The 18,820-nt window shown below is 39.9% G+C and overlaps 1 protein-coding gene across 7 annotated transcripts in view; it reads left to right on the top strand.

Moving 5' to 3' along the window:
• Positions 1 to 18,443, top strand: part of ZNF131 (zinc finger protein 131) — a 29,211-nt gene extending 10,768 nt beyond the window's left edge. For 5 of the 7 annotated variants that reach the window (XM_058564148.1, XM_058564150.1, XM_058564149.1 and 2 more), the window contains 3 exons: positions 9,064 to 9,749; positions 15,801 to 15,931; positions 16,586 to 18,443. In XM_058564148.1, the coding sequence (XP_058420131.1) occupies positions 9,064 to 9,749; positions 15,801 to 15,931; positions 16,586 to 17,272 (1,504 nt within the window). In that variant the 3' untranslated portion in view covers positions 17,273 to 18,443. Of the gene's footprint in view, positions 1 to 9,063; positions 9,750 to 15,800; positions 15,932 to 16,585 lie in introns of those variants that run through there. The other 2 variants (XM_058564152.1, XM_058564154.1) reach the window with 2 other exon arrangements.
• The last annotated feature ends 377 nt before the right edge of the window (positions 18,444 to 18,820 follow it).

Raw genomic sequence — 18,820 nt, 5'->3', positions numbered from 1 at the left:
AGAACCTTCTGAAAAAATGTTCTGTCTGTGTGGTCCCTTTGCTGCTATGGTAGTGAGTAGTATCTCACTGTGAGGAAAGTCCTTGGCAACAGAGCAGTAGAACATATTCTATAACAGTGGCGTAGGTTGGATTTAGGACGCATTTAATTGAGTTCTTGTGTATAGTCATTGGGAGGTGAAGGTAAGAATAAGTGAGTACAACTGTTTTTCAGGCGTTTTTAGAATCTTATAAAGGATTTATTATTATAAGACTGGCATCCTTGTAGTAATTACAACCATCGGTGCTTTTCAATATAAGTACAGTAACATATTAAATTATTTCTTGAACCAATCAGACATGCAGTATATTCTGAAGAGCTCTCTGAAAACAAGACAGCAATATTACGTGTTGGCTATTTATAATAATACAATTTATGAATAAAAATTAATTTAGGTGTTAAATTGACTGCTTAAGGCAACTCGATGTTGAAGATTATTGTATAACTATCCTACAGGTACAGGAGGTGAATAAGGTCCTCTTTCACATTTGCAGTATGAAAGTATTTTTGAAATATAGTGTAAACTTTTTGAATGACACTAAAAAAAAATATTAGGACTTTATTTGCTTTGCTGCAGTTGCATTGTGTATTTAAAACTGTACGTGAAGGTTCCTGTTATTTGTTAGGCAGCAGCAATAGCCATATAGAATTTTCCTCCCCAGCCTAATGAGGTGTAATTTTCATATAATACAATTCACCCGTTTTAGTGTAGAGTTTGAGTTTTGGTAATTGTATACAATGGTGTAACCACCACCACAATCAAGACATAGGAACATTTCCATCACCCTAAGTTTTCTCATGACTCTCTAGTCGACCCTGATCTCCAGCCCCAGGCAACCACTGATCTGATTTTTATCACTGTAGTTTTATCTTACTTAGAATGTCATGTAAATGGACTCCTACAATGTGTAGTCTTGCGTGTTTGACTTTTTTCACTTAGCATTATGCTTTAGAGATTTGTGTTGTTGTGGGTATTGCTATTCCATTCCTTTTTATTGCTTAGTAGTATTCCATTATATGGATATACCACCTGTTGGTGGATATTTAGGTTGTTTCCAGTTTTGGGCTATTTCAAATAAAATGGCTCTGAATATTTGTATACAGGTCTTTGCACTTATGGTTTCATTTCTCTCAGTAAATACCTAGGAATGGAATACCTGGGTTGTATGGTAGATGTGTTTAATTTTTTTAAGAAACTGCCAAACTGTTTTCCAAGGTGGTGTGCCATTTTACGTTCCAACCTACAGTATATGAGAGTTCCAGCTGCTCCACAACCTTGCTAATACTTGGTATGATCAGGCTTTTTCATTTTAGCCATGCTAGTAGGCACATAGTGGTTTTAATTTGCATTTCCCCAATGACTAATAATGTTGAACATATTTTTATGTGCTTTTTCGCCTTCTGTTTATCTTCTTTGCTGAGGTGTCTGTCCAAACCTTTTGCCCATTTTTAAAATTAGGTTATTGTCAAGAACTGTAAAAGGTCTGAGATTTTATCCTGTTTGCAAGCTAACGTGTTGGCCTGCCACAGTTTTAGGGATGCTGGCAGAAGACATGAGACTCCTGAGTCAGAGAGAAAGGATTTTATTTCTCTCATGGCGTAAGGAGCAACATGAGCTTCATGTTTGTCTCAGTTTTTCTTGCCTCCCCTGCCCCACAGAGTTCCACGAGGGTGACATTGTGGCCTAGGTGTGTGCTGTGCTCACAGTGGTTTGCGTCAGTGTTGAGGAACCCTGAGCTTTAGGAAACTCGAATCTTTTATAATAAGCTACAAGCAAACCTCCCTGATCTTTGCCCCAGAGGGGCCATTGTCTTTATTATACTGGACAATAAATGAACCTGCCCTCCACTCTGGAGGAAGACAGACTGTCTTTGAAGGCTATTTGCTATACAGACAACCTTGGAAAGATAGTCCAGAACAAAAGACTGTCAAGTGTCTTTGTGTACAAGACATGCAGAAACATGAGAGCACCATGGAGAGTTGTCTCCCAACAATATCCTTGTTTCTATATTATTTTAGCTTCTGGTGAATTTTCCCATGAGTATACCACTATGTGACCACTGATTAATCAGACCAATAGGGACTGGGACCTAATCCATTTTGTTTTTCTCACACTGGATTTAATTAAGGCAGTTCTCAACAGAACTCCCAGCAGCAGGATGTGCCCACCCTGCAGTGCTGAGCTTAACTGTGCACCCACTCTCCTAAGGTCCTGGACTCAACCAACTGAACAAATCCATAGAAATCCGGATGGCTTTCTCCTTTAGTTTCTGTCTTGACTTTTCCACTTAGCCCCGTGCATTAATCTAAGTATAACAAGATGTTTTAGCAATTGCTCAGTCTCTGCGTTGGCCCACAGGGAGGAAGTCTAGGGCAAGTCTATCATCCATAATAACCGTGGCTGGTGATTTGAGGCTAACATGGATGCCTTCCAGAGCCCAAGTGGTGTCAGTGATCACATTGGCTTAAGTCGGGCACAAATTTTGTACCCCCTTTTTATATGGATGACTCCCATTGTAGGAAAAACTGCATAGCACACATGTAAGTAACAAGTTAGTTATTCCTCTAGGAAGCTCCCCCAAGTAACCAAGTGTAGCCTTGTTTTGGAGACATCTCCACAGTCATCTGAGAACTAAACTGATCTACCAGTGGTGTTTCCTTAAACACTGGATGGTGTCTTCTGCCTACCCCTGAGGTGCAAGTCATCATATTTTGGGAGGGAGGGAAGTTAGTACCTGGCTTCCATACAAGAAGTACGGTCCCAGAGGCACTTGGAAAGTGCCTTGGAAAGAAAGTATTGTTTACAATTGTTTGTGCTCGCCAAATGTGACCTTCATTAGTCAGGGGCACAGGTTGACATGGCCTCCAATGTGGCCTCCCCCTTTCCTAATTCAGTTAGAATGATTGAGCCTAGTCTTTGCTTTTGGCGGGCCTGAGGGCAGTTAGTTCAATCTATCCTGTTTGTCATGAGCACCTGAATGCCAGGTGAGTGGCAATCATCCAGTTCACAAACTGAGCCTCACCTTTGGGAGTGGTAGTGGGACAAACATCCGGTGTTTTGCATGGGACATGCAGAAGCTTGGCCATCCCCTGCTGCTTTCAGAAGACTACTTGGTAGAATAAGAGAGATGGTGATCAAATCGTGGTCGGAGCCACCTAGCAGGAGATGACAGAACCAGCAGTCAATTTAAAGTTGCTAACAACAGTTGAGAAGAGCTGCATCAGAGCATTTTCTTACCTGGGGAAGGTGCCGGGGGTGGTTTTGAGGGGCAAAGATCATTAATGTCTCTTCCTCCCCCATACCTCCTGGAGTCTAAGATGTTCTCTCCGCAAGTGCCAGGGAACTTTCCCTCCACCTCCACAAAATCAGTGTATCCCATTTTAGTAGCTATAGCTTCACCTCTTTTCCAGTCATCCCTTCCTCTTACCGAGACCTTTCATCCAGAATGATCAGGGACAAGGGCATTTTATAAAACTTAGAGACCCATTGTGTCTCTCACTGTGGCTCACAGGGGCCACTGTAAGTATACTTGGCAAGCAGACTATTCAACCAAGTGGTCATTATTCTTGGGATCTAAGATGATGTCAGTTCAACGAGAGAATCCGGATAGCTGAACTAGACTTCAGTTTGAATCTGGTAGGCCCATTTTTAACCAGCTGTCACCTGGAAGAGATACCAACCAGGCTGTCCCAGGGTTGCCGTTAGGGGGAAAGAAAAGGATCATGTCTTAAGAATGTTCATGGCAGAATCCTAAGTTTCCAATTAGGTTTATATAACTTCCTACCCCTTTTGTCTTGATCATTACCCAGGGAGCAGCCAAGAAGAGATGATCCCTTTCTGGGGACAGCTGGGTTCGATGACCAAACTGCCTTACTCAGATTTTTGGACAAGGAGGAGGTGAGGGAAGTAGAGTCAGAAATCTTTTTGATCACTGTTTGAGGAGGCTATTGCATTGCTCTCATGTCAGTATCTGGATGGTAGGGAGCTTGAAAGGTCCATCAGTACCTTGACTATCAGCCAATTATTGAGTAGCTTTTGGCGCACCGTTATCACACTGCAGATAGTTCAGAAAGCTAAACATATGACACAGATTAGTCTCAAGGGCCACAATGGTTTGGCCAGAACCAGCTGATCAGACTGGAACAGAAACAGTGTAACCTGAAAAAACTGTCATCAGTAGTGAGGCACCACTAATACCCTGAGAAGGAGTCAATGGTCCGGTGTAGTCAGTCTGCCAGGAACAGTCGGAGACGACACTCCGTGATGTTGTCTCCTTCACTATGAGATAAACAGGCCAACTTTTGGCAGGTGTCGCAAGCCTGGCATGCAGTGGCAACTTCTGCATCAGAAATATGGGGTCCTTTCTGCTCAGTCTGTGATGGTGGATGTGTCACCATGTTCAGAATGTTGGATCTAGGTGTCACTGATGAAAGTCTGGGCAATGCAGGCTTGATTCCACTTGGTGTCATCAAAGAACAGGCGATTATACCCTGGGCATCAACATCAGTGATCCAGACAATTTGATCAACAGCTGTTATTTGTTTCTACAGTTGTGACTCCAAAGATGGGTGTCTTTAATCTACTGAGATTTTCAAGTCTTCCAAACAGCTAGGCCACTGGCGACAGCCTGAGTCAGTAAAAATAAAACAAGGTTTATCATGGAGAATATTATCCAGAGCTATGAAGACAGACTTGAGTTCTGCCCTCTGAGCAGAGCAACCACGTCCGCTTTTGGTTTTGCATAGTTGGTGCTAAGGCTGAGCATCTGCAGCAGCCCAGTGAACACTTTCAGCTTAGCCAAACCATCAGTGAATCAAAGACCCCTCATTGATGTAGTGGCTTTCTTTGAGCAATAGAGTGGAAGAGCTACTACTTTTTTATGTAAAGCCAGAGGCCAACTGCTTTCTTGACTATACTATTTCTGTTTGACAAGTGAAACTTGTTGGGCACCTCTTATCTTGCTCATCATGAAGTCTTAGTTGCCACATTCCCAAATGGTAATATCAGGCTAGAGAGCCTCAAAGCCTCCAGGGATCAGGCATCAGTTGCAGCAAGAGCCCAACAGCAAGCTAATTCTTACTTCTCAAAGGGAGCGTACCTTTTAGCTGTGTCAGAGAATTGACAAGTCCAAAACCCAAGGAATACCTTTGAGTAGAGGCTGCCTCCCTTTGCCAGAAGCTCCAATCTGCAAAAGCATCAGTCTCAGAGATTTGTAGCTCAAAGGGGTCATAAGGTTTGGGGACCCAAAGACAGAGAATATGCCACAGTTTAATGCAGCCTGTTAGTTGGACCCCTACTTAAAAGATGCTGATTTGCAGATTAGCTGATCTAAAGAAGAAAGTAGAATACTTAAGTGAGGCACATACTCTCTCCAGTACCCAAAAGATCCAGTAACATGCTAGGCCCCATTTTTGGTAGGAAGAGGGAGGAGGTGAGGCAATAGTAGTTTTTCTTTTGCCACTGGAGGGATAGAGTTTTGTGAATCCACCTGCATGGTCCCAAGAAACTTGACTTGGTGAGCAGGCCCCTGAATTTTGTAGGGGTTTATCAGCAACCACTGCTGGTGGAGGTGTGGTAACACTGCAGTCACAACCTTTGAGACTGAGACTTCTGGCTTGCCAGTCAACAGGACATCATCAATATAGTGTCATCTTTAGACATAATAAGATAGAGACACTTGAGCTAAATCCTGACCCAGCTACTGGTGGCAAATGTCAGGAGGATTTGTTCCAGTAGCTCTTCTCTATCTCTGGTACTTATGGGATGGGGAAGTATGAATGCCATACCAATTCCTGCTGTACATTCAGATGTCAAAGCAAAAACAGTACATAGAATCAGCCCCACCCATGGAGTCAGGACAGCCTCCCTTTCCTGCTGTGATCCTTGCCCAGACCCCGTCAGTTGAAAGCAAGTGCCTTCTCTCTCCATGGTGGGATGGTTAGTTGGACACCTGAATCTAACAGAATCATGCAAGTTTGCATCCCACCCATTCCTGAGTTTCTTTCAGCATAACTTGGATGGGTAGATAGTGTCTTCACTATATACCCTTGGGAACAGGGAGACCTCGGCTCCACCCCTAATTATCCTTCTCTAAGCTGGTGAAGTCAAGATAGAGGGGAAGGGAAGGTAGAAGAGGAAGAGATGTGAAGGGAGAAAGTGATTGTGCCAGTGAGCGAGGCACATTTACTTTTGGTTTCAAACAGCACGAGAGCTGCATGTGGATCAACTATATAAACCTCCAGTGTTTTCAGCCCACCCCAAGCCCTCTATCAGGCAGCAGGGTTATCATTACTGACACCATCTGTTTCACTGGGGACCTTTTGATTAACAACCTTGTCCACATTGCTTTCCACTTGAGGCCATGAGGTCTATGCCTTTTGGCTGACTCATACTTGACTTGCATGGTGATGGCTTTTTTTTAATCCTGAACATTTGCTGCCCTGTTGTCATGATAACATCTCTTAGGCTTTTGACTGGTTTAACACAAAGGTTAGAGGGGTCAGCAGGCCTGACCACAGAATTATATTGTTTTGGATTCTTTTCTCATTCCTAAAGTGACTCATGTTCATCAGCATTTTAAACCCAATTGGGCAGGAAGACTCTTACTCGTCAATGTTTCGTCATAGGAGTTTGTCTCAGAGAAATCTCCCCAAGAGCACCAAAGCACCCTTATGGCAGCCAGGACCTGCTGCAAAAAAACTCAGACCTTTTACAGTCATCTCCAAGTGGATCTAAGGTGGATATGACAGACTGCAGGAGGGCCTGAGCCCTGAGATGTAGCCCAGGTGTTGCCATTCTTCCGTAACAAACATTATGCTGCTGCCTCATTTCCATAAGCCAAAGTTCTGATGGCTCAACTCGTTTCTGTTAGTAGCAGTTGCAAATTTCCCTCCTATCACACTTGGTTTAGGTGCATGTTGCAGTAACTTGTCTGTAAACGGGTGGCACCTTCTTTCTCCACCCCCTTCACCCACCATGAATCTTAGTGTTAGTTGGTAAGATGGGACAGACTTCAGGCTGACCACCAGATGAGCAGAGAAGACACCTGCCTGCCCCCCAGGCAAGTTTGCAACAACCAGGGCACTGTTCTAGCAGCTGTTCTTGAACTTAACTGCCCAGTATTCATCCTGCAACCACATTCCCAGTTGTTCCTCATTAATAGATGTTTTCATTTCCTGGGGGTGCCATAATAAAGTACCACAAACTGAGTGGCTTAAGACAACAGAAATTTATTGTCTTATAGTTCTGGAAGCTAGAAGTACTAAATCAAGGTGTTGGCAAGGCCATGTTCCCTCATAAGCCTCTAGAGGAGGATCCTTCCTTGCCTCTTCTAGCTTCTGGTAGCCCCAGGCATTCCATGGGTTGTAGCAGCATAACTCCAGACTCTGCGTCCGTCTTTACATTGCCATCTTCCCTCTGTGTCTTTGTATGGCTTTCTCCTCTTTATGTGTGTCCAAATGTCCCTCTTATCAGGACATGGTTGTAATAGACTAGGGCCCAGTCTAATAACCACATCTTAATTTGATTACATCTGCAAAGACTTATTTCCAAATAAGGTCACATTCGCAGGTATTGGGGTCAGGACTTCAGCGTATCTTTGGGGAACACAGTTCAGCCCTCAGCAATAGACAATTAAGTGGAGGACCATTTACTGCCCAGTTGACCATACACTTTGGTCAACATGTTTGCTGCCAGCTCCAGTGGACTTCCTCAGATCCCGTTAATTGCTCTGGGAGGCCTCATCCTTCCTCTTCCAGAAAGCGTGGTCTTTTTCAGTATCCTGTCCTTGTTGCCAAAACCTGGCAAGAACTGTGAGGGATCTGCGAGTTTACCCTACTTGCAAGCCAACAAGTTATCATGCTGCAATTTCATGGATGCTAATAGAAGATATGGGACTCTTAGGTCAGAAATAAAAGACTTGATTACTTTCTGCACAGCAAGTAGCATGAGTTCTATATTTGTGCCAGTTTACCTTTCTCCCCTAAGTCCCACAGGGCTGACATAGAGTGGCCCAGGTGATTGCTGTGCATGTGGTTGGTTTACATCACAGCTGAAGAATCTCTAGCTTAGAAACCCAAATCTTTTATAATGGGCTGCAAGCAAACCTACCCGACCTTTGTCCCAGAGGAGGACGTTATCATAATGGACAGTAAGCAAAGCTGCCCTCTGTTTCAGAGGGAGACACACTCTCTATCTTCCCAGGCTGCTGGTTCTGCTGCAGACATCCTTGAAAAGGTAGTCCAGAACAAAAGCTGTCAGTTCACAAGATGTGGAAAAACACAAGAGACTCACGGAGAATTGTCTGCCAATACTTGTCTTCTCTTATTTAGTGTATTGAATTGTGAGAATTCTTTCTATAGTCTCTGTACAAGACCTTTGACAGATAGATGTTTGCAAATATTTTCTCCCAGTCTGTGACCTGCCTTTTTGTTAACTGTGTATTTCAAAAGGCAAAAGTTTTTCATTTTGATGAAATCCATTTTATCAGTTTTTGCTGTTAAGGTTTCTGCTTTTTTGTGTGCTATTTAAGAAAAATTTCGGTAACCCACTGTTATAAAGGTTTTCTCCTGTTTTCTTCTAGAAGTTTGGTAGTTTTAGTTCTTATGTTTAAGTTTATGATCTATTTTGAATTAATTTTTTGTGTGTGATAATGAGAGTAAGGGTCAAGGTTTATATTTCCCATATAGATACGAGTTGTTCCAGCACCACTGTTAAAAATTCTTTTCTCCATTGAATTACCTTGAAACTTTTTTTCAAAAATCAATTGACTATATAAGAGTGGGTCTATTTCTGGACTTTATTCTGTTCCATTATTCTTTACATCTATCCTTTCACCAATATCACATTTTCGTAATTTACTGAAGCTTTACAATAAGTCTTGAATCCAGGTAGTATAAGTCCTGCAGTCTTGTTTTCTGCCTTTCCATATAAATTCTATCATCAGCTTATCAATTTCGTCCAAAAAGCCTGTTAGGATTTTGATAGATCTTATAGACTTTTTAATTCATACATTATGTATTTCAGGAACAAAGAAAACTCAGCTCCACTAGAGGAAAATGCCACAGGAAAAAGTGAGGCAAAAAAAAGAAAGATTGCAGAAACTTCAAATGTTATCACTGAGTCGTTGCCATCTGCAGAATCAGAACCTGTTGAAATTGAGGTGGAGATTGCCGAAGGCACAATTGAAGTGGAAGATGAAGGCATCGAAACATTAGAGGAAGTGGCTTCTGCCAAGCAGTCCATAAAGTACATTCAGAGCACAGGTTCCTCTGATGATTCTGCTCTGGCACTGTTGGCGGATATTACCAGCAAGTACCGTCAAGGTGATAGAAAAGGGCAGATTAAAGAAGAAGATGGCTGTGCATCTGACCCCACAAGCAAACAGGTAGAAGGTATTGAAATTGTGGAACTTCAGCTGTCACATGTGAAGGACTTGTTCCATTGTGAGAAATGTAACCGTTCATTTAAATTGTTTTACCATTTTAAGGAACACATGAAATCACACTCCACTGAGAGTTTCAAGTGTGAAATATGCAATAAAAGGTATCTTCGGGAGAGCGCATGGAAACAGCACCTCAATTGTTACCACCTCGAAGAAGGTGGAGTCAGTAAGAAGCAAAGAACTGGGAAAAAAATTCACATATGTCAGTACTGTGAGAAACAGTTTGACCACTTTGGACATTTTAAAGAACATCTTCGAAAACATACAGGTAATTAGTAAATAATTTATGTTAAAAGTATATTTTTTCACATCACTTCAAGTCTAAGTGTCTGAATCCTTTTTTTTTTTTTAACTAGTACCACAGAAACCATCTGCTCTGTTTTCTAATGAGCAAGTTGAGTTCACACTGTATTTGTAATATTAGTTTGAAATATTGATGCTTTAAAAGCAAAATCAATATCAACTTCACAATTGTCACACTTACACCTTGCCAAATTTTATATTTTTAAAAGAAATAACGTAAAACACAGTTTGTCATTATTTATTAAGAGTAATAAATTATGAAATCCTAATTATAGTGAAACTTCACTGTTATTATTTTTACATTTCCTGTCTCTTGTTAATACATTACATAGATGAGTACATTTACAAACAATCCCTGATGTGTTTATACCTTTGTGTGTGTTTGGTCATCTGTTTTGACCTGGTAGCTAGGTAAGTAGTATATGTCCATTTCCCCTCACCTCTCTAAGGGCAAACGTGTCAAGACTCGTGGACAGCCAGGGAGATGAGAAGGGTAAAGTCTTTATACTGTCCTTCTGGGTACCATCCCAGGCATGAGGGAGATGTCCCAGGGAGTCTACCGTAGAGCCTCTGGCTGTTAGTTCTGCATCCATCCCCTGTGCCTATTTTTTCCTTGACAGATTCCCTGTCCTTGCTCCCACTTCCTAAGCATTCTTTGCTAGGTCTCCTGTGCCACACACAGGAGCTACCACCAATTACTTGAATCTTGGGAAGTCCCTAAACCCACTATAATAAGGGTGTGGGGAGAGCAGTTGCTATGGTTTGTTAAGTGTCAGACTTCTGGACACTTATTCCCAAGTTCTTATTATGTGTGGTGGTTAAGGTTGTTTAGACTGTTAATACTGTAATTATAACATAGGTATCACACACTGTTCAGAATCTTTCTCTTTGCAGAGTTTGGAGAACTGTGGATGAAATTTTTTCATAGATCCCCTGCTGTCCAAAGTCACTCACTACACACTACTTGAAATTGAGAAACTGGATAGATTCAGATAATATGGTATCCCTCACTGTCCGAATGCTTGATATCAATACTCAGGTCCTGAATAAATGCTTAGTGTCAATACTCAGTGGTTGCATGAGTAGCAAGAGAATCTCATACTTTTCTTAAATCTCAGTGTGGATTTAAAAGGCTTTAAAGTACTAGTTTAGCTAACTAATAGGTGTTTATGAAATCTTTTGGGAAAATACTTTCCGATTTTCTTTTTTTTTTTTTTTTTTTTTGTGAGGAAGATCAGCCCTGAACTAACATCCAATGCCAATCTTCCCCTTTTTGCCGAGGAAGATTGGCAGTGGGCTAACATCCGCACTCATCTTCCTCTACTTTATACGGGACGCCGCCACAGCCTGGCTTGACAAGCGGTTCGTCAGTGCGCACCCAGGATCTGAATCTGCGAACCTTGGGCTGCCGAAGCAGAGCGTGCACGCTTAACCGCTGTGTCACCGGGCCAGCCCCTACTTTCGGATTTTCATACATTGTATACCTGCTGTATATTTGGAAACTGCCCATAGTTATAGTTTTTGGTCCTTAGAAAACAAATATTCATCTATTTTAATGGTCTTTTGATGAACATTTTGTGGTAACTGTGGATTAGTTTTGCAAAAGGATTGATTGACCAGCCACACGTTAAATTAGTAAATAGACATTAACTTGGTAACTAGCACACTTTGATAGTGGTTTCCAGTACCTCAACAGATAATTAGTCACTTTTATATTATTTCCTAGCAATGTGAAAATAGAAGCAATTGTCTCTTTTATCCAAAACTAGTGACTTACCTATTTGAAAATAGGACAACACAGACCATTTTGAAAGTTTTAAAATGTCCTTTCCAAGTCCTGCACTTTGTGTTTTGGATTAAACAGCAGAATATACAGCCAAAGTACAATGTGTTGTATGTCTTTGTCTTTCCCTTCAAAATGATGTGAGGTAATGTAAGTAACTTAATTAACTTAAGTAGTTATAAATTATAGAACCAGATGTCCACTGGACGAACATTTGAGCACATAAAGCAAACTGAACTTTCGTTGTCTTTTTTAATCTCAATTATTGTACTAGTAATTAGTGACAAAATAGTTGCAGATGTGATCAATGACTTAGTGAATTCAAGAGAAGCATAAGTAAACAGTTTTAAATTGTGTTTACATTAACAAAGGATGGATTGTTTTTTACTTATAACACAGTTTCATATTTTGCGTACTTTTATTTAGTGATTTGGTTTCTTGTATGTTCTTAAAGCATACACTGTAATCTATGGCTTGATTTGCAAAATTTGGCTGTTACTTGTCCTCTGGAATTATTTTGTTTCCATTTGGAAAATAGTAATAATAATGCCAACCTGCTAGGTCATGGAGATAAAGAAATTTTAGAGTCCCTGCCATCAAGGAGCTCAAAGTTATGGTGGGGAGGCAAGCAGGCACAATCACAGTGTGACAGGCTAGGTTCTGATAGAGGTAAGCACAGAGACTTATGGGAATGCCTGCCTGGGCTGTTTGTTTATGATGGAAAAGGCAAGGATTGCTTCCTAGACGGTTTACCCTATGATGACTCCCAAAGGTAAAGGAGTTAGCCAGAAGATGAGCATTCCAGGCAAAAGAAATGAAACATACACAGGCAAAGAGGAAAGAGAGGAAGTAACTCATATGGAGCACTGCTAGTAGGTTATTATGGCTCAAGGGTTCGGTCCAAGTAGAGGAATGCCAGGAGATGCAGCTGAAGAGTTAGGAAGGGCTGACCATGTGGCATGCGCTTAGGCATCGTGAACAAACTACCGGTGATTCAAGGGCAAGAGAGAGAAAGTGATGATGGGAGATGAGGGCAAGATCATGTAGTTAGTTTCATAAGTGCTGTAAATGAATTCAGAAAAATATAGAAGGGTAAGCACTTTGGGGGTGGGGGGATATATCAGACATACTGACAGAGACACCGAGTATGAAAGAGAACCTAAAGGTGACCTTTAACCATGTTTTCAAATAATTATTCCCTAGTTTCCCAGAGAGGTAGTGTAGAATCATGGAAAGAATGTGGGTCCCGAAATAAGAATTAGATTCTGGCTCTAGTTCTTACGTTTGCCAGCATGATAAACTTGACTGGTGACTTTATCTTCGGGTCTCTTTCCTTGTCGGTATAAATATGAATAATGATACCTACTTGACAGAGTTGTGACAAGAGAAGATGGTAAAAGCATTTTGAAGACTGTGCTTTCCATACATCTAAAGTATAATTAATCTGTTGCTATTTCTGGATTTTATTGGGCTTGTTAAACTAATTTTTTAAATAACAAAAGCTCAAATGATACACAGTGAAAAGTGGATCTCTTTCCTACTTCAGTAGATCTCTCCAGAAACAGCTACTGCCATCATTTTCTTATTTATCCTTCTGGAGGATTTGCATTTTCAAGTAATCACAGAGAGACACACAGAGGTTTTGAGAAAACAAACAGGAACATGCAGTACAGTGTTGTGCTATTTCATTTATCTTGAACTGTTTTTAATGTATGGAACATGCATGAATCTACTTAATTTTTTTCACTGTGGCTGCATATTTCAGTGTATGGGTATGACAATTTACTTAACCACTCCTGTTGATCCACATTTAGGTTGTTGCTAGTCTTTTGCTATGCTATAAACTATACTGCAATAAGCATACTTGTACATAGCTTTGTGTACATATTTGAGTAATTTAATTTTTAAGAGCAGAATTGCCAAGTCAAAGAATATGTGCCTTTTAAATCTTGGCAGATATTATCAAATTGCTCTTTAAAGAGGCTATGCCAATTTATATTTGTAGGTTTCATTTATATTGAAAAATTACATACTACCAAAATCCAAAACTTAACCGTTTTATTTAACAATATCTCCCAACATTTGGGGATACCAACACTAATTCTAGGTGATTAGGTCTTCTCTCTCAAATTAATTTTTTCATCTCATGAAAATTACACAAAAAATAAGCTGTAGTTTTGTCAGGGAAAAAAACACAGCTCAAAGTTACTTGACTGTGTCTGTTCTGCCTAAGGATGAGAGTCACAACTGGGACCTCATCATCACTGGGGCCCATTCTCTACAAGCATCATCCTGTCTCTTGAATTTTCTCTCCTTTCCTTACTCTGTCGGGCTCTGCCTCATTTAGCCTTCCAGTCTTTCCATATCCCATGCCACCTAGCTTATTGCCCCATTTCTGACTTCTCTGTCTTGTCTTGTCCTCATTGTAAACAACTTGAGTCACTTTTTCTTGTACTCTAAGCACATTCCCTTGGCTTCTGAAGTCACTTACTCTAAAAAAACCCTCCATCGTGGAATTATTGCAGTGATTTACTCCTAATCCCTACTGAGCACTGCTGGAAAAAATTCCTGTCAGACTTAAGTCTAACTTAAGGTTAGACCTTTTGGTATCTGATTTATATCTTTGTTTTCCTAATTTCTATTCTAGACCTTCAGTGCAGCACTCAAGACCCCTGCCCCTATTCCACCCCAGCAAATGACATAGCTGTCTTCCTATCCCTAACTTAGCTGTAGGGTAAACTTCGTCTTTGTCTCCTCCTCTCTTACTACAGAGAAAGATATTTCCCTTTTCTTTTTCAAGGCCTGTCCTGGATCCCACACCTTGATGTCTCCTCCAAGACTATGCTTCCTATGTCATTCCCACTCCTCCTCTCTTCCTCCACTGGCTTCCCCCGAGCAAAAAAATAAGTAATGAATCTCTTCTGACTTAAAGAATCTCTTAATGACTTGTCCCCCTCTAGCCATCTCTCCTCTTTACTTCCAAGCCTTCCTGAAAGAATTTCTGTACTGACTGTTTCCAGTGACTTGCCTCTCACTCACTCTCCCTCATCCCACTGTAGTCTGACTTTTGGTCCCACCACACCACTCGCACTGTTCTTGCTGGAGTTGTTACAGTCCCTTTGTTATCCTGTGTGACATCTCTTTCAGTTTGGCACTGTTTACTACCCTCATCTTCCTGAAATTTCTTCTTTAATTTCCCTCAGTGTCTTTTCCTTCTACTTCTGGCTGTTGTTTCCATTTCCTTTGCTGCTTCATCTACCTGCTGATTTAACTTGGTGTTTCATTGGGTTCTGGCCTTCATTGTGTTATCACATAACATCCTGGGAGTTTTATCCACATTAAAGGTTTTTATTACCACCTAAAATAACTTCTAATCTATATATCAGTCCACCCTCTATTTGTCTCCAGATTTGTCTATACAGCTGTCTACCAGAATTTTCCACTTTGCTCTTGAACTCAGCAGACACAAAACTGAATTTATAATCTTTCCCAGCACACCCCACTACAAACCTACTTGGACTTCTGTGTTCTTTATTCTGGTTGGTATTCTAAGCCAGAGAGCTGGGAGTCATTATTGATGTCTCCCTCGTTACTCCTACTCACCGTACTGTTTTACACTCTGTGCCTCTTCCTAGAATAAACTTCTTTCCATTCCTTCTCTCATTCCATTCCAGGCAAAATTAATCACTCTCCTCCTTTGTGCTGCTGTAGTACATTTTCCATGGCCCTCTTTTCTGTAACAGGCCTTCTATACTGTATTGCATTTGTTTATTTTTATGTATTTTACCTTCCTGAAATACCGTGGCCTGTGATATGAAGGTTTTAAAAAGAAGGAAAGTTTATTTATCTTAGTCACCTAGCACATGGTCTGGTACACAGTAAGTGCTCAAAAAATGCTTACAGAATGGATAGTGATGCATTTCCCTGAAGTAGAGATTGATCTTGATTTTTATCTGAGGGAGAATATACAATTTTTTAAGAAATGCAAAAACATGGGATAGAACTCAGATCTAAATTTTATTTTTTTGTCAGAGCACACGTACAATTATAATAATCACTAAAAACTCATTTCCACTTCTAGAACAATCTTTTGGATGTGGTAGAAACATCTGAATTATAAATTCTTATCTTCCTTTCAAGAAGGTGCTATTAGAATTAACCAAAAACAAAAAAACTTTATTTGCTTTTTCTATTTTTCTTAATTTGTCAATATAATTTTTTCTATTCTAATAGGTGAAAAACCTTTTGAATGTCCAAATTGTCATGAACGATTTGCTAGAAATAGCACACTCAAATGTCACCTGACTGCGTGCCAAACTGGAGTGGGGGCAAAAAAGGGAAGAAAGAAGCTTTATGAATGTCAGGTATGTGTGGGTGTATTCATAGCAAAGGCATCTGTGTTTGAAACCGTTAAGAGTGAAGGGTATCAGAGTCTAGAGCAAAGGTACAGAGCTGACCATTTGGAAAGAAATGAGGGCAAAGAACATCATTGTCTTGATTTTATAAGGAGGATTAGAGTAGTGTTTTTTTACCCAACCTTAGGTGACACCAATGTTAGTAAAATTATGTCCTAAATAACAGGCAGTCTGAGACTATGGTTATTCTTAACCATAGAGCAGTCATTAGAATTCAGAAGTGAGGCAGCAGGAGGCCAACCAGCTGTAATTGACTCTTGTTCCATGATTAGTGTTATATTGATCCCAAATAATGTAATCGTTCTAAATGTTGATATTGTGGGAGAAATTATAATATTGCTACTTGACATTCCTAGAATTCATATGACATTTTAAACAATGAAGGCAATATGAAAATGTTTCCCAAAATGTATTTAAGTTGTTAGCTACATCAGCTAAATGACCAAATAAAAGAATAGGAAATCTCTTGGACCAGATTACAAATATCATATTCATGACATTTTCAGAAAAATCTTCAACTTTTTCTTTACAGAGAATAAAGCATACATATTTCCTTTAGTGTGAATATAAGTATTGTTAATACCATATGTTTGGTTATTTTAGGTCTGTAACAGTGTGTTTAACAGCTGGGACCAGTTCAAAGATCACTTGGTAATACACACTGGAGATAAACCCAACCATTGTACTTTATGTGACTTGTGGTTTATGCAAGGAAATGAATTGAGGAGGCATCTCAGTGATACTCATAATATTTCAGAGCGTCTAGTAACCGAAGAAGTTCTTTCAGTAGAAACACGTGTGCAAACTGAACCTGTGACATCAATGACTATTATAGAACAAGTTGGGAAGGTGCATGTGTTACCATTGCTTCAGGTTCAGGTGGATTCAGCACAAGTGACTGTGGAACAGGTCCATCCAGATCTGCTTCAAGACAGCCAAGTGCACGATTCACACATAAGTGAGCTTCCAGAGCAGGTCCAGGTGAGTTATCTAGAAGTGGGTCGAATTCAGACGGAAGAAGGTACTGAAGTACATGTAGAGGAACTGCACGTTGAACGGGTAAATCAGATGCCAATAGAAGTACAAACTGAGCTTCTAGAAGCAGACTTGGATCAAGTGACCCCTGAGATCATGAACCAGGAAGAGAGAGACCCTAGCCAAGCAGATGCTGCTGAGGCTGCCAGAGAAGATCACGAAGATGCTGAGGGTTTAGAGACCAAACCAACAATGGATTCCCAAGCTGAAGGGTCAGGGAATGAGAACAGAACACCTGTGCCGGTTCTAGAATGAAATAACGAATGAATATATTTTTAAATTTATGTGTTGGGTTTTTGAACTGATGGTGGGCAGTGTGACTGTCCTTAAGCTAACAGACAAGTGGACCAAAGTTAAACTTTTTCCTGTTGTGCTGAACTGTTTCTGTTGAAACAAACCGATTTCCCCCCACTTAATGCCACAGAGGAGGGGTCTTTCCCATAAATGAATGGGAAACTTTGAGAAGTATATTTCTGGAAACTTAAATGGATTATATTCTTATTATATAGTTGGGTACGAATGTATCTATTTTCATTGTGGTAAGGGTTCTCCCTTCTCTCTTTCCTAGGTCACGTCCTTCCTCAGATTTTTTCCGTATTGTAAAATCAAACAAATTCATTAGAATACAAGGTTATGTATTCTAATGCATGTTAGAAAATTGAGTATATAGGAAACACAAGGCTGCATGAAGAAAAGTGCATTGTTACTGTGCAGTTAAATTTTGGCTTCTGGCTTTCTTTAGTTTGAACAACATTCTTGTCTATCCCAGTAGTCATGGATGTCATCTCTGCAACAGAAACAGAATGGTGGTGGCAAAATTTCTAGAATGTAAAAAAAAAAATCCACACCCATGTGCCTTTTCAAAACCAACTAAACTTCTGTAAAGCATCTCTGGTTCTTTCAAAGTTTGTGTTGTAAGGAGTGATGTAGGTGATGCTATAGTACTTTATATTTTTGCTTATAATGACAACCAATTCTTTTCCACTTAAGTTGAGAGATTTCATTTAATGGCAGCTGAAGGGCCATTTTCAATTGGGAAAATTCATTTATATCTGTGGTAAACTTTATTTTGATGAGAAGTTGCACTAGTATTTTACCATCAGATGAAAAAAAGATGAGCATCATTTAAAAATTAATGTATTTAAAATAAAGTACAGAGAAAAACTTGTATATAATATATCAGGCTTTGTTTTGAATGAATCTTTTTCCCTGATCCTTAATGTAAAGATCTTGTGCTATAACTTTTAAAGCCATACAAATAAGAGTGCTAAACTGTGGACTTAAAAGTAGGTGTGTAAATATTTTTAATCAGTATTACTTGGAAAATAAAATATAACAACCACATAAAATAAACCAATATGCTATTTTCTTTACCTGTTAAATATTGGGAAATATTTACATTTTTAAAGTAAACTTTAAAATTATGTGTTCATGACTCTTCTTTTTTTTTTTTTTTTTGTTTTTCACCAGTCTGGAAGTTGATTTGTGGTCAAAGATGTTTTCTCATCTGTATTAACATGATTTTATGTTACCTGTATTAACATGACTGGTACACGATATAAATATAGAAGATATAAAATTCTCAGTACACACTTCCAATCCCCAAAAATCAGTTCAAAAGAAGAGAAGGAGGAAGAGGTGGTTATTTGCAGTTCTTACATGGTAGGGCACAACAGCCAATGGCATTTTTTTGGTAAAGCCTATTTTAAAAATACTTTCTCCACTTATTAGTGTGTTAGATTTAAAAGATCAATTTATCCCCCTTTGGTAATCCTGCTGTTAAATGGTATCACATTTATGAAA

The sequence above is a fragment of the Diceros bicornis genome, chromosome 20 (assembly GCF_020826845.1).
Source record: "Diceros bicornis minor isolate mBicDic1 chromosome 20, mDicBic1.mat.cur, whole genome shotgun sequence".
Lineage (NCBI taxonomy): Eukaryota > Metazoa > Chordata > Mammalia > Perissodactyla > Rhinocerotidae > Diceros > Diceros bicornis.
This window is presented reverse-complemented; position numbering and strand designations above follow the sequence as displayed.